At 42.8% G+C, this 15,798-nt stretch overlaps 1 protein-coding gene across 4 annotated transcripts in view; it reads left to right on the forward strand.

The window, feature by feature from the left end:
• aff4 (AF4/FMR2 family, member 4) overlaps window positions 1-14,715 on the forward strand; it is a 31,214-nt gene extending 16,499 nt beyond the window's left edge. For all 4 annotated transcript variants that reach the window (XM_033642085.2, XM_078172561.1, XM_033642077.2 and 1 more), the window contains 19 exons: window positions 3,728-4,531; window positions 4,812-4,850; window positions 4,986-5,072; window positions 5,484-5,511; window positions 5,627-5,690; window positions 5,888-5,980; window positions 6,262-6,406; window positions 6,608-7,361; window positions 7,525-7,676; window positions 8,273-8,358; window positions 8,541-8,775; window positions 9,153-9,250; window positions 9,666-9,729; window positions 10,621-10,757; window positions 11,304-11,375; window positions 11,528-11,621; window positions 11,751-11,794; window positions 12,197-12,414; window positions 13,496-14,715. In XM_033642085.2, coding sequence (XP_033497976.1) covers window positions 3,728-4,531; window positions 4,812-4,850; window positions 4,986-5,072; window positions 5,484-5,511; window positions 5,627-5,690; window positions 5,888-5,980; window positions 6,262-6,406; window positions 6,608-7,361; window positions 7,525-7,676; window positions 8,273-8,358; window positions 8,541-8,775; window positions 9,153-9,250; window positions 9,666-9,729; window positions 10,621-10,757; window positions 11,304-11,375; window positions 11,528-11,621; window positions 11,751-11,794; window positions 12,197-12,414; window positions 13,496-13,623 — 3,342 coding nt within the window. In that variant the 3' untranslated portion in view covers window positions 13,624-14,715. The remainder of the gene's footprint in view (window positions 1-3,727; window positions 4,532-4,811; window positions 4,851-4,985; window positions 5,073-5,483; window positions 5,512-5,626; window positions 5,691-5,887; window positions 5,981-6,261; window positions 6,407-6,607; window positions 7,362-7,524; window positions 7,677-8,272; window positions 8,359-8,540; window positions 8,776-9,152; window positions 9,251-9,665; window positions 9,730-10,620; window positions 10,758-11,303; window positions 11,376-11,527; window positions 11,622-11,750; window positions 11,795-12,196; window positions 12,415-13,495) is intronic.
• The last annotated feature ends 1,083 nt before the right edge of the window (window positions 14,716-15,798 follow it).

The raw sequence follows: 15,798 nt of genomic DNA on the forward strand, positions 1-15,798 counted from the left end.
TACCTTTGAGGATTATTTTACCTGTTTTGCAAAGCTGCTAAGAGGAGTGTAGCTTCAGGCTTCTGTGGCAACGGTGGAAACCTTCCTTCTTTTGCTGTCTTTCTGCACGTGTGTGCACACTTTATGTAACATTTGTTTGACTTCATTTCGACATTTCTTCAGTCTAAAAAAAGAATTTGTTTTAGGCTTGAGAATATAGTGTTTTGTTGCTACCTTATCAAAAAAAAAAGAAGTTTGTTTCTTTTTCTCAATGACCTTCAGGATCCTGTAGTCTTGTTTTTGTTTACAGTTTGTGTCATGATAGCTAAATAGGGCAAACTCATGCAGTACTTATCTGAACTAGCTCTACTGACATTGACATACCTTTTTAATCAAGATGATCTTGGACATGTTTCATGATTTGATCAGCTCATCTGTCTGCAGCATAGTATGTTGTCATGTTATTTATAGGTATTAAAAACAATATGTTTTTTTGTGGCATGAACTAAGTGAAGGTTACCTGTCAGACAATTAACAACTGGCTGAAGGCTTTTGCACACCTAGTCCGTGTTTTTTGTCCGAAATTATTGCACGTTAAAAAAATAAATGACCTCACGTTGTGTCAATCCCATTTTCAGACTGGCTCCAGAACTGAAGTTCATCATTTAAGTTGTCGTTACAGGTTTACTGCGATTTTTAGCAGCCATCAAAAGAGTTGTTTGACCTAGAAGCTTTTTGGAAAATATGGTTTAACTTGAGGGACACAAACATCCATAACAAGAGAGAGCAACAGGGCAGAACTGCACAGCGGGCCAGCAAGAAAGAGAAAGTAGAAGCAATTAATGTTACTTTCTTGAACTCTGCTCTAGGTTTGCCACTGTTTTAATTCAATTTTTAAATTATTTTTTGCACTTTGAGTGCCTTTCTTTTTGTGCACAGGTGTCCCTAGATAAATTGATCTCAGCCTGTGAAACCTTTTTGTGGCTGTCCAGCACAGGTGCATTGCTGTGCAGGTATCTCCTCTGTCGTCCTTTCTTGGTCGTCCATTGTACCGACGCACCCAAGATAAACTTTTTTTGTTGCCCTAAGTAGGCACAGTTTCACAACAGCCTTTAGACTTTTCCTAAAATCTTCCACAACTAAGAGGAGGTTACATTAGCCTATCCAGAAATGCACAACAGCAGTGACGATGCTCATAACATAAGTGCAGTTTAAATGAAATGTAGCGTCACATTTGCCTCGGATTTCCTCAAAGTATAGAGCAATAAAACATGTAACTCTCACAAAAGCTACAGACAAGGTGTGCAAAGGCCCTAACTCTGCACACGATACAAAAGAGTCTGTTGAATTGACAGCACCTGTCTTTGGTTAGCTGTTTTGTAGTGCAGCTAAAGAGGGTAAACACAAGATCACGCCAGCCTCCTCCCCCTTCCTCCCGTCATGTCTTCCTCCAGTACTCACACACACACACACACACACACATAGATGTAGGCCAGCCAGCTCCCAGCTCCCGCCCGGCCAGTATAATTGTAAAGAGGATTTGAGTTCTCTGAACTGGTCTAATCTTTGCCACTAACCAGATTTGAGCAGAGGTAAGTGGCTCCTCTCCTTAGCTAGAGTTAGTCATCAAAGAGGCAGAGAGGAATGTGTCCTGACAGGTTGGGAATAGAAAGGGGACCAGAGGTGAGCGATGAGTGCTGGCCCGTGTGTTTTGGACCACTACAAAGTGAAAGGTACAAAGCTGTCTTTGAAGAGGGAGAAGTCCTTGACCTTTGCACGCGAAAAAAGGCATCAAATAATTTTATTGTGAATGTTTTTTTTCCCTAAGAATCCGTAATACAAAAAATGTGAAGAAAAGACCAACTGTTTAAGTCACTGGCTTTTGCACACCGTGTATCTCTTGTCTCCTGCTTGTCTGAGCCTTATGTAAGCTTCAGTTTGGCTTTTTTTCCCCCCTCTGTCATGCTCCACTAAGTGGAAGTTTACTGTGTTCTGCATTAAAGGCCATGTGTGCACGCAGCTGCAGCTGTGGCCTCCCAGCTGTAGACCAGCAAGGCAGTAACATTTTTATGGTGCTGAGTTCATGCACTCAGCTGCACAGAATGAGGGGCACAAAATTATCCATTGACAATTAAACTGTGATTTTGGTATATTTATGATACAGTATATAAAAAATGCATTTTGTGATTATTGAATTTGATAATTAGGCAGGCCTTTTGATTGTGCCAAGATCTAACTAGCCCCAGAAACTCCATTTAGCACATTCATGTCTGCAAGATTTGGCAAACGATACGGGTAACAGATTAAAAACTGATGCCGTAGTTTGTCGTTTGTGCAAGCAGAGAGACACCAGAGGAAAGATGGAAGTGTTGGCAATCAGTGTTTTGTTCTTTTGTAATTTACTGCTGTGGATATATGATGTTGGATTATGAGTATAGATTCTGGCAGGCAAGGAAGTCCCACCTCAGGACCAGGACTTTTTGTTGGACAGGAACCAAAACTTGAACAGGGTTTCTCTGGTTCCTGAGTTCTTAAACTTGTTCCTGAGAGAGTGTTTGCAGACAAGAAGGGCTGCGCAATAAAAAAATGTATGTGTTATGTTAATACAATACTCACAGTACAATAAACCATTTTTGTTTTTGCAGACTTCTTCCTCTGCCAGCACACTGCAGTGTTGCAATCAATTTGTCTGTAAACAATGAGGTTGTTGAACAAACTGTGTAATGATTCAGCTGTTTCTAATTTACCTCAAGCACTTTCTTTTTTTACTTCATGGTTTTTACTTTTATCCACCAGCAACATATGCGCCAGTATGTGTGATAAACCATATAATATCAGCCTTTTGAAGTACTTGTATTAAGCAGTGGTATTCACAAAAAGCAGAGGACGTGTCTGCTCCACTCGAGGTTTAATACGATCACAATAAAACACGTCATTTATGCTCGTACTACAAAGTGAAACAAACCCCCCACAAGAAAACTTAAGTGATGCTTCATTTCACCAGCCACACACGTGTGAGCCAGGCCGTGCTAGCAGGAGGTAGTAGTGTGCATGTTATGACCAAGCTAGTTACATTTCCCGCTACAGATAACGGCTTGTGTTTCCTCACCCTCTGTGTGAATCTGTCAAACAAAACAGAGGTCTGAGGCCTCGTGTGAAACTGGATATTCTGCGCGGATTGTCACGGGCTGATTGCGAGCAGGTCGGCTGAAACCTGTGGCTTCAAAGTGATTGATTAACCTCTGTGTTGGAGCTATGGGTAGACTCTTATCTGTGTACACAGTTGGGTGTGGACTGATCAGGGCTCAGTTTGAACAAGCTGACTCTGGCTGAGCTCTATGTTGAATCGATTATTTTCTCGATGTTCAGTCAGTTATTTTAAATTTGAAATTGGTGACACATGGGATTAGGATATGGTTTGTTTCTTTTCTTTGTGAGATGTGAATCTGCATTTCAATTATGCACATTTTAGTGATTTTAAGTTTCTTCTCTGTTGGAGTGATACATTTTCTCTCCATTTTCAGTGTATTTGATGGAAAGCAATTAACCCAAGTGTTGAACCTGTTCCTATAATGACTGTTTTCTCTGCCCCTCTTCTCTCCTCTCTTCTTTCTCTCTGTTCATTTCATCCACTTATATTCTTCACAATCCTCCTCTTTCTCCATGGCTGTCTTTTTTTTTAATTCTTCATCATCACACTGTCCTGTCTTTGACCTCTCCCTCCCCCTCTCTTCACTTCTGTCTTCAGTCCAGCAAGGAAGATAAACTGTCAAGCCGTATTCAGAGCATGCTGGGCAATTACGACGAGATGAAAGAGCCGATTGGTGACACACTTCCCAAGCTTGGCGGTAAACCTTCAAACAGCTCGTCTTCCTCCGAGGAGAAATCGGGCCCACCGTTGTTTGGCGGGGAACAACGCGGCGTCGGTAGCGGTGGCAGCAGCCAGAGCAGCAAGTGGACTCCTGTTGGCCCCGCTGCGGGCGGATCCTCATCCCAGTCCCAGAAACGCTCAGGACTCCAGGGTGGGCACGGCAGTCAGAGGGGTAGCGGCAGTAGCGGCAGCAGCAGCAGTAGCCAAAGACACGGAGGGGAGGTGCGGGAAAAGAAGTCGAGTAAACACAGCGGAGGGTCAGAGCACTCAAAGTCGCACACGTCGAGTCCGGCCAAGGGCTCTCTGAGTTCCTCCGGCAGCAACAGCCACTTGCGGAGCTCCTTGTCTGCTGAGCAGCATCACAGCAAGGAGCGCTACCGCTCCAAGTCCCCACGAGACAGAGAGGCCAACTGGGACTCTCCCTCGCGGGTTCACACATCCTTCCCCACAGGACAGCACTCAAGTCAGGCCTTTCCCCCGTCTCTAATGTCCAAGCCTGGCTCCATGCTGCAGAAGCCCACAGCGTATGTGCGGCCTATGGACGGCCAGGAAACGGCAGAACCCAAGAGCTCACAAGCAGAAAGCTACAGTGGCCAGTCGCACAGCAGCACCATGGGTGAGATGAAGTCCAACAGCAAGGCCTCACTTTCCAAACTCAAGATCCCCTCACAGCCTGTAGAGGTAAGACCTGTCTACAGGGGCTGTATGTTGTGTTTATGTTCTGTAATCTATCATAGCATGGCAGAGTCATGTTTATGTTTGGAGCATATATTCATAATGATGTAATAACTGGAATAGATTACCTCACGGCATGTTACACGGGGTCCTAGTGAGCTCGTAGGTCTCATAAAATGCCTATAGACTGACTTATGCCACTCAGAATGGAAGCCGCTTCTCACCTGCTGCACCGACATCATGTTGTTTATGAGCATGTGTTAAACGTGATGATTCTGTCTTTCAGGGATCGGGTGACGCCAACTGTGTCGATGAGATTCTGAAGGTACGTATATAATGGTGTTGAGTATTCTAAGAACAGCTTTCTGCCCGAGTCAATGAAAGAGCATTTCACATTACTCACACCTCACAACTCATTTTCACATTTTTTTCCCTGTGTGTTTTTTTTTCTTCCTTTCAGGAAATGACTCAGTCGTGGCCCCCTCCACTGACAGCCATCCACACCCCCTGCAAAACAGAGCCCTCCAAGTTTCCATTCCCCACCAAGGTCAGGATTGCATCAGTCCCCGTGTTTGTCCCTGTACTTTGATTCAAGTGATTATGTGTCATAATGAATCAGACTTAATTATTTGTTTATTACTTGTGTATAGTGCAAACAGACCTTATGTAAGACAGCTAATCCGGAGCAGTCTTGTGTGGTGGCTGTTTAATTAGATCTATAAACTGGTGGGTCTTACTGTTGATTCATATTTAATCCAATAGAAGGTTAAAGTACTTTTCAGTTAGTTGTGGTGTTTATGTCACTAAGTGCTTGCGTGTAAATATAAACAGCCACAAACCCAAGGAGAGAAAAATCCTTCTAATTGATTATCAGATTCAAAAGACAAATTTTATAAAGGCCGATAACACAATGAAAATAGTGAAAGTAATTCAGGATGTTTGTTTTTTTTAACCTCAGGACTCTCACCCTTTTCCAAGTGGGCACAGTGAGTATCACACACGTTACCTATTCAAACTCAAATACAAAATAATTATGTATGTGTATAATTAAGGTGTATGTTTATATAGACTGAACCTCATGAATCTTGTTTGTGTTTTCAGAGCGAGGCAGTTCTTCCAAGAGCTCCAGCAGCCATCAATCTAAAGCTTGCGATGACCAGCCCACGTAAGTGCTTCATCCCTCGCAAGACTGTCTGTAGTTTTCCGGCTATTGATTCACACACAGAGTAAGTCACTAAAACAAATAGTTATGATAAGTAACCAGATATGCATAGTTGGCCTCAGGAGGTTATGTAGACATAGCCAGCAATCTCAAAAAATGAAATACAAAGATTTTAATTTCGTTTTGTTCCTGTATCTCAGGATGCTGGAAGATGATCTGAAGCTCAGCAGCAGTGAGGACAGTGATGGAGAACAGGAGCCCGCCAAGAACACCTCAAGGAATACATCAGCAAGGTAAGGCACAAAGCAGAGTACATTTACCTTTGAGAAATTTTCACGTGTCAAGGAGATGTCATGTTGGTTTTGTATCAGCTCACATTATATTTCCAGGTGTTTGTTGTATTATGTTCCTTATCGTGAAAGAGAGAGTGCATAAGTTAGGTGCAAATTACAGAAAGTACAGAACCACTTGGGAAATATCAGCTATGTTTAGTGGTTAAGAGTAATCCTGAAGCATGACTGTATACCCTCTGCACACATTATAATGGTATTTGACTCTCTTCTGTAACCCACAGCAATAACAGTGAAGGAGCGGAGCAATCAAGGGATGACTCAAGCAGCCACAGCGGCTCAGAGAGCAGCTCGGGCTCCGACAGTGAGAGCGAAAGCAGCACGACAGACAGCGAAGCCAATGAGCACCCGCGGCCCGCCTCTCCTGAGGTAACAGCAACTTTATACAAAGCATTAGTGCTACGTAGTGATAGTTCAGTACTTCATCAGCTGCTCTTTTCAATTTGGATTGGGAAAGTTGTAAGACATTGCTCTTGCTTCTGGCCAAAATACCATCTTTGTTTGACAAGGTTTCAAAGATAATAACTTTTGCTCCCTAACACAATTTCTTGTGTCTGTGTGTCTCTTTAGCCTGAACAACCCATGGCCAACAAGTGGCAGTTGGACAACTGGTTCAAGAAGGCCAAGCAGTTCTCCCCAGCCTCTCCGGTGGACAATAATGTTCCAACCAAGTGCAAGAAAGAGGGCAGAGATAACAGCTCAGGACGTGGCTATAGTAGCCAGGGCGGGGGCTCTAAAGACTCAACGGCACCCACCCCAAGCAGAGACCTACGGGCGGCACAAAAGGGTGCAGAGGGTGGCCGTGGCCGGCAAAAATCCCCCGCCCAGAGCGAGGGTGGCACAAATCCACGAAGGAGCGTGGGTAAAAAACAGCCTAAAAAGTCTGAGAAGCCTCCAGTGGTGGAGGAACCAAAAGGAGGTCTGAGAGTGGAGAGTGAGCCGGCTCCGGAGATACCTCCTCATCGACCCAAAGCTGCTACTAAAGGTTCCCGCAAACCAAGCATCAAAAAAGAACCTAAATCCTCTCCGCGGCCGACTGCGCCTGCCGTCACCACCACTGCAGATAAACGCAAAGCTAAGGCGCCCACCAAGACTTCTCAGAAGTCTCGGGAGTTTGTTGACACAGACTCTTCATCGTCAGACTCCGAGGGGAATGACAGCATCCCGTCCTCGTCGCAGACACCCAAGTACACAGAGAGTATCAGGACCCCTGTGTGTGTGTTTTCTCCGATGGAAGAGAAAGAGCTGTTGTCTCCGCTCAGTGACCCCGAGGAGCGTTACCCTGCGAGGCAACCTCAGCAGCAGGTTTTACTAGTGAAAATAGGTTAGTCGAAGCTGCTCTTATAACAATATATTACAAATTCTCTTTGTGTTCTGTGCACTTTTTTACACTTGTCAAGCTGGAGTACACACTCCTGAAGTTTTTCTTTTCTTTGGACCAAATTAAACCGTACCCTACCATTCCCTTTCCTTCCCACTTCCTATAGATCTCAGCTTGCTGTCGAGGATCCCGGGGCGGCCCTACAAGGAGCCCGCAGAGATAAAAGTGGAGAGGGACGACTCTCTAGACAGGGACAGCAAAGACTTCAGCAAACAGAGCACTGAGAAGAGCTCTAGTAAGGCCAAGAGGAAACACAAGGTACGAGACTCGATAGAGCAAATTAGTCTGTTATTCCTCACTGAGTGTTTCTTTCTCTTCAAGATGTAGATTAAGATTAACCAAAACTGTTTTTTTCATAGGGATCTTGTTGTCAGTATGATCATTAACACTAAATGACTATTATTAGGGTCTAGGGTCTTTTTTTTTCTTCATCAGGGAAGTTATCGTTTCATTCTAGTTTACTTCCAACAGGATACCAAATCTCTTAAAATAACCTCCGAACGGATTCCCATTAAAGCAAGAAAATGCCTTTCAGCCAAGGAACAACTGATTCAAATTTGGTGGAGATCCAGATCTGTAATTCCTGACAGTACATGATTGTGTTTGTTTTATTTCTAATCATAGCTGTGGAACTACCAGAGAAAGAGACTTTACAATCTCAGTGATGTGCTGGGGTGTAACAGCAAGATGGTAAACCACTAAGCATTGGCAGAAAGTTGCACTGTATCTTGTAAGAAATGAAGTGCTAGGTTGCAAATTTCTTTGTCTTTAAATCACTTACTACAGAGGCACACACACATCAATAAATCCTTTAATGTGACGTGTAATTTTCTGCAATCTTTGTGTCTTTTTAGAACGATGAGGAAGGCACCAAGCCAGAGAATAAGCGATGCAAGCTAGAGGAGAAGTCCCTGTCTCATCATAAAAACAGCAGTAAAGAGTGGGTATTCTTTCCTTCTTCACCTGATATCATTCACAGTAAAACCGTCTGCACATCGGGAACACTTGTGACAGTTGTTCGTAATTTCGTTACAGGCAAAATAACACTTGCGATATTTCTTTTTCTATGTTGTTACAATTAACGAGATGTTACAATGACATATTATAATCATATCCCTCCAGGTCTAAGAGGTCTTTGGAGAAGAAAGAGGAGCCAGTCCCCTCTCCTTCCATGTCAGGTCTCCAGCGGACGCCCAAGGCAGAGCATCCGAGTCGAAAGAGGACGGTCAGCCAGTCCTCCACCTCTTTGTCCAGCGGGACAGGAAGTGGGAAGGAGGGAAGCCATAGCACCAAGGGCAGCTCCACCTCCAAACACCGAAAAGGAGAGGACAAGGGGCGCAGCACACGCGATGGGAAGGTGAGCGTGAGTAACCTTATCGCGTGGCATTTGCTGGCGGCGTGAATACCTGGCAAGGGTAGTGGGTACTGGGCAGTGCAAGTGCAATCTTTCATCATGTTTGCCAACCGTGCAGTGTCTCCGCGGGGAACGTAAATAACGAAGCAAGCGTGAAAAAAAGAAGTTGTTGCTGTGGGAAGAAAGGGAGTGGTCGAGAACATAGCGTCGACGTATGAATATAGGTTTATATACTGGATGTGTCTAATATCCGCAGAGCACAAAACATTTCCACCACCACACACCCTCGATCTCCCCCTTTCCTCCATTTTATCCTCCACTTCAAACACCAGGCCCCTTTTTCCTGAAACTTTATTCCCTCTTGCTTGCTGTCTCTGCAGGAGAAATCCTCAAAGGGCTGCGATAACCAGCTGGCTGTGCCTCCGCTCTCCACGGACGGCTCCAAGTCTCAGAGATCCAAGCTGGTGTTTGAGGACAGGTAAGAGGAGCTCTTTCCACTGTGGATAACCCCTCAGCAGGGTATGCAGAAAGAACTGCTGTGGGGATCTAGGGTTGCCTTTGATGCATAAAGCTGTAGGAGGTTGGGGAGGTCATGAATAGATGTGGAGAGATGATGTAAATTTCCATTTTAAAAGGCTCTCTGTCGGGAATGTGTGCCCTTTTCATGCGGAGGTAAAGAAACAGCATAGTCTTGCCTCTTAGTTTTTGTGTTGTTTCTGGGTTTTTATTTAATGACATAATGAGAATCTTAGACAGTGTGTTTATGTGTAGTTTCCAGGCTCTGTGCTAAGAGGAAATTTGTGTAGAAACTGAGCCATTACACAGCATTGTGGTTTTCATATGGCTCACAGAAGTAATGAAATGTGTTTGACCTGTTAATGATTTTGTTTCAGGGTCCACTCAGCAGATCACTACTTACAAGAGGCCAAGAAGCTTAAACACAATGCCGACGCACTGGTAAGAGTCAGAGCCCACTGACTATTTACATATGTAATTGAGATGCTATGATGTCAGTTGCTGCATGCAAAGCAGTGCGAGCGGAGGGATGTTTGACAAGGTCTAGAGATCTGTGTATAACAACATCATGCTGAGGTTTTGCATAAAGATTGATGTGAGATATAGGAACACAGTTTCAGTTTTATCGTATCTCCTTTCATTGCTGACATTTATGTAATTGTATAGTGGTTATTGTATTGACTGGGAAGCTTATCCCTGGCACAAAGTTTCCAAAGCCCTTTCTTCTCTGTGATATCACAGTTTTTGAGTGTAATGGCCTGAACAGCTAAAACATAAATGCTATTGTTAGCAGGTGAATGAAAGATGCGGCTGTAACTGAAGGTCTGGTATCAGTTACTTTCTTCAGGAATACAAGATACCTGATTTACTGCACGTTATTTCCAAACAAAATCCTTGAAAAATGATTTAGTTGCTGTAGTTTTTTTGTAATTTTAACATTTCTTTTCTTACATTTCTTAACATTTCTTCTTTATTATTTCTTTTTTACCATTTATTAACCCACACTAGAGCTAATTAGTCCACGTGTTCTGGTACACATTCATTTTAAAGGCCAAACACATACATAACTGAGTTGTTGCTGCTGTTACTCAGTGAAAAGAGAGTCTATGTAGTCCACACCACATCATGTACAAACCATGTCAGTTATATAAAGTGGCCACGCCAAAACCATGTTGAATTAAAAGTCATGTGAAAAGCATTTAGTCCTGCACTGCTGTGACAGTTTCACATAGTAATTCAGTATCAGACTGGTGCCTCTTTACTAACTCAAGATGCACGGCAAACAGTGATTTTATTTTTTTGTGTGCGTGTCCCTGTTTTCCTCTTCTACAGTTGGACCGTTTTGAGAAGGCAGTCTACTACCTGGACGCTGTGGTGTCCTTCATTGAATGTGGTAATGCTCTGGAGAAGAGCGCCCAGGAGGCAAAGTCTCCCTTCCCTATGTACGCGGAAACGGTGGAGCTTATCAAGTAAGGACAAATGTGTGTTTATCGTTGTCACAATTTAAAGTGGAAGACTGCAGTTGTACGTCAGCTTCATAATTAAAATGTGACATAAAATATTATTTAAAAGCCGTACTATAGTAACCAAACAAATTCTTGGCAGTTTGTTTTATCTGATTATATTTATCTAATATTATCTGTTAGTTCAGGGTTCATCAGGTTCTTTGTCAGTTGAATCAGTTTGTGGTTTATTTGGGATGTAAACGGATTGTGGAATCTTGGGACATGCTATGTTGTCACGAGCAGCTCTATCTGGTTCTGACTGTAACAACATTTTGAGTTAATTAATTTTTTGGGAGCACGTTTTGTTTGCTGTCCATTTTCTATATGTTACAAAGTGGTGGCCACTGATAACAACTTGGCACCTGTTAGTGTAGAGCTCTGGAAGTGCATCGCTAAGTCAATTAAAGAGAAAGACAAACATTTAGTAAAATATTAATTTGAAAACGTCTATAATGACTTCGGCATTTAGCTCTCCTATAAACTAAACATTTGCTCTGTCTGTTCGCTCAGATACACTATGAAGTTAAAAAGCTACCTGGCCCCAGATGCTACGTCAGCAGACAAGAGGCTAGCTGTGCTTTGGTGAGTATGCTGACTGACATCTGGTGATCATGCTCAAGATGTGTCGTCCTGTCCTCAGCCTTCAACTCAGAGGCAGCCCACCCCACTCATCTCTGGTCATTGTACTCTTCTTTGCAAGCTTTAAATCAATATTAACTTATTTGTTTTTCCAGCCTACGATGCCAGTCCCTCCTCTACCTGAGGTTATTCAAGTTGAGGAAGGACAGCGCACTCAAATACTCCAAAACACTCACTGAACACTTAAAGGTACTTTTTGTTTCCTAGAAGCTGAGATCAAGTTTGCTTGGCAAATATAAATCCCATGTAAGTGTTTTTTTTCCTGTGAATGTGTAACATAATGTGTACATAATGTCCTTCCCTCATTTTGTTTGACAGAATTCTCTGAGTAACACCCAGGCTCCCTCTCCTGGAATGGGAAAGTAAGTCACGTCCTCCTTTACTGTTTGGTTTACTATTAGGGAGACATCTGTGTCTCCTGCACAAGTGTTGAATGTGAAATTAAGTTGACATTTTTACAATGGTTAAAAGAATTTCACAGAAAGTAAACTCCTGGAAAAGCTATTTTTTTTTTAAATATCATCACCTATAAATATGCTTGATCTGGTTTTAACATCTTGTTGTGAAGAACATTTTGAAGCTTTTGAGTCACACTGGGCAGCAATTATATATAAATACTGCAATCAGTTGTGATTTTCAGTTAGCACTCAGTATATTTAACTGTCACGCGGGCACTAAAAATAACTTTCCTCGTACCAAGCTTTGTCTAACCCAGCACCATCACTCTCATAACCATGTCTGCTCGTTTCTGTTTCCCAACGCAGCAAGGCAGCAGGCATGCCCTCTCCGGTGTCTCCCAAACTGTCACCAGGCACGGCCGGCGGCTACTCGACAGTCAGCAGCAGCAGCAGCGCCAGCTCGTCTGTGACCATACCTCAGCGTATCCACCAGATGGCTGCCAGCTACGTTCAGGTCACCTCCAACTTCCTGTACGCCACAGAAGTCTGGGACCAGGCGGAGCAGCTATCCAAGGAGCAGAAAGGTAAACTGACTTAATTTATATTTTATTAGTGTTACTTGGATTATTAGGCAGTCCCTCCAAACTTTGTTTTTAAGCCTTTGTTAAAATAGACGATATTTTTGGACAAATAAATTCGTCATTATAAGACTGGCAACAGATTGTCGTATCAGATGGGGTATACTTACCAGTGTTACACCCCCGGGGTCTCATTCAACAAGCTGTAATATTATTGACTGCTTCAAACTTGACAACATAAAGTTTCTAAATGGGTCCCTTTGTATTTCTTGTGGGAATGTTTTGTGTATGTGAATGACATCAGCTGACAGGAAGTAAACATGGACTCAAGCCTAGCAATGCAATTCCAGTGAAATGGTCTATAGCATGGCCCTTTTGCTTTTAGTAGTTTGGAGATTTTCTTTCGCCGTTGTTCTTGAGATGTGTTGCAATTGGCACTCGCATGTTGTACTGTTCCAAAACTTCATTATGATAATAACAGTAATACATTTTATTTGAAAAGGCGCCTTTCAAAACACCCAAACACATATTGTGAAACCGGACTGTCGAATGTGTGGAGGTAGGGAGATCCAGAGCCTGGGGGCAGAGTAGCTGAAAGCCCTGGTGTCCATGGTGCTGAGGCGTGAGGTGGGGATGGTCAGGAGACCAGCAGAGGAAGAGCGCAGGGAGCAGGGAGCAGGGAGCAGGGAGCAGGAGGGGGGTGTACTCCTGGAGGAGATCAGGGAGATAGGTCGGGGCTAGGTTGAGGAGGGCTTCGAAGGTGAGCAGAAGGTTTTTGGAATCAGTCTGGTCGGATGTGGTTGGATGATTCGGTGCGGGTGATGATCCGGGCAGCAGAGATTTGAATGATTTGAAGCCTGTGAACTTTACAGGACAGTGTTATTAGACTGGGAATTTCCCTCTGACATCATTTTTAGCTCTAGGAAATTGCTTTTCACTACCTTCTGACAATTTTTAGACTAAACCTTTCATTGATTATTATAAATATTAAACAGGAAATAATGATTGTCCCACCTTGAACTTTCCTGTAATCACTGGCATTTAAACTGACGCTGCCTGCGTTCACTGTGTCTTCTGTTTTTCCCAGACTTCTTCTTGGAGTTGGACAAGGTGATGGGTCCTCTGATCTTCAACACCAGCAGCATGACAGAACTGGTGCGTTACACACGGCAGGGCCTCCACTGGCTGCGCCTGGACGCAAAGCTTATTCCCTAACGAGGACTCGTTCCCTGCTCGCTGCTTCCACACACACACACCCACCTCAGCCTCTTGTGTTCAGCAACATGTGCTCAAAGACACACGCATGCCCTCAGACACACATACATACAATGTACTGTATGCATACACACACACACACACACACACAATGAACTTCTCAGACATATCTCCAACACTGTGTCCATTTTCTACACCAGCTTGCCAAAAACACTGAGCAATCTAGAGCATCTCACACCGTCGACAGCGCCACACAGGGAGAAGCATCGAAACCGCAGCACAGGAACAAAAAGAGCTCGTCGCCATGCTTCATATATCGGCATTCTTACAATCTCCGAAGGCCATGTTTTTATCTATTTGGCATGGAAGCCCTGGGTGAATTCTGAATATGCTTAAAAATGGGGTTTAGTTTTTAGGCTACTTTGGCTTTTAACTTTTTATTTGACTTTTGTTTCACCAAAGTACCTCCCATAAACACCAAAGGTGCTTTAAAACGAAGGTTTCTCTTTATCATTTTTGTGCCTTGTATGTGAGCAACAGGAAGACAAACAGCCACCCATCATATCATTATAAATGTTTATTTTCCCTCTTTGAGTCATTTTTTGCATTTTTAAACATTTAATGGAAGCTGGCAACATTTATGTTTTTAATGGCGGTCTTTCATTTTTAAATCCTGTGAATGAATTTACAGCAAAATGGAGTTGTCCATGAGTTAAGCTACATCACACCATGCCCTTGCAGCATGCCCACAAGATTTAAGGAGAGACTGAAGGAAGGGCTACTGTGCAAAGCAGATTAATACATCTGACACATATTTATTAAAGTTCTCTGTATCGATCAATGTATTTGTTTTTTACAGTGTCGTTTTTATTCTCCAGAATCTTTTACTTCAAGCCCTGCTAGAAAAATGAAAGCTTGTTCAAACCTCTTTGGTCCAGTTTGATGCAAGGAGTGGCATGGCCTCTAGAGGCCGCTAGCGGGGACTGTCAGACTCTTGGCCTTAATGAAATTGACCACGTTAATGTTCTCTCTAAGAGATTTGTTGTCGTTAAAGCTCCAGAATACAAGTCTCTTCCAATGAATTTTACCCTCGAAGCTACACTGCTTAGTGAAACATTTCCTGGAGGAAGACTCACTTCCTGACAGTGTTATTCTTTTGTTGATCCCCTTGTTTGCTCAGAGAGTATTTTTCTAAGGAACAGCAGGGAGTGTCTTAAGTATTGAACATCATTTCCACACAATACAATGCAGTTATTTACATTGCAGTTTATAAAAATAACAGGGCCTGAATGACGACATATTCGGCTCAACAAAAGCAATTTCATCCAGGACGAACGATTCAGAGAGGTGTTGCATTCAGTGTTGCATTTATAGAACAAAGAGTTTTAAATCTATCGTTATATATTTCAGAGTAGAAGGCCGATATAGATTTTATTTATATACCAAGCAGTTTTTTGTTTCTTCCTCTGGCCATGCAGAAGTATAACTTTTCAAATGCATTCTTTTCAAACAGGGTTGAACCAAGGGTTATAAGATGCAAAGTATTTGTATAAGTGATTTTTTTTTTCCTATTTAAATTTTAATCGTACTTGTATGTAAGACAGTAGATAAGAAACGTGTCGACTAGTTAGGCGGGGTGATTACGACGGGGTAACAGTGTATGCCAGCTGTCCAGGAATGAACATTTCTGTCATTTAAAACTATTGGTTCTTATCGCAGGAAATCTGAATGTTCGTGGTTTTTGAATGAAGATGTATACTTAACACCTAATTTGTTGAAATTTGGGTGTTTAGTAACAGTCAATGACATGAAGAACTGTCCTTTTTTGTTTCTTTTTTTTTTTTTAAAGCCCACTTTCTACTAAAACATGCTGGAAATATCAAAGCCTGGGTCAAATAGTACTCATGGGAACTACTACAGGTTTGTTTTCGCTCACGGGAGATGGGTTTGGACATGAGGAAAGTGCTGGAAAGTTTCACACCTGTGATAATCTGTAACTTTTCGACACTCTTCGTCCATTTTCAAACAAAAATTTGGTGCATCTTCCACTTTTTTCCATCTCACGACGAAACAAATCCTCTGAATTCTACCATTTGGCCCAGCTTTGACCTTTTTTGTTATGTTTTGTACTTTCTTTCCTTCACTGGCTCCCTAGCCTTTACTGTAGGAGGGAAT

The sequence above is a fragment of the Epinephelus lanceolatus genome, chromosome 11, assembly GCF_041903045.1.
Source record: "Epinephelus lanceolatus isolate andai-2023 chromosome 11, ASM4190304v1, whole genome shotgun sequence".
Lineage (NCBI taxonomy): Eukaryota > Metazoa > Chordata > Actinopteri > Perciformes > Serranidae > Epinephelus > Epinephelus lanceolatus.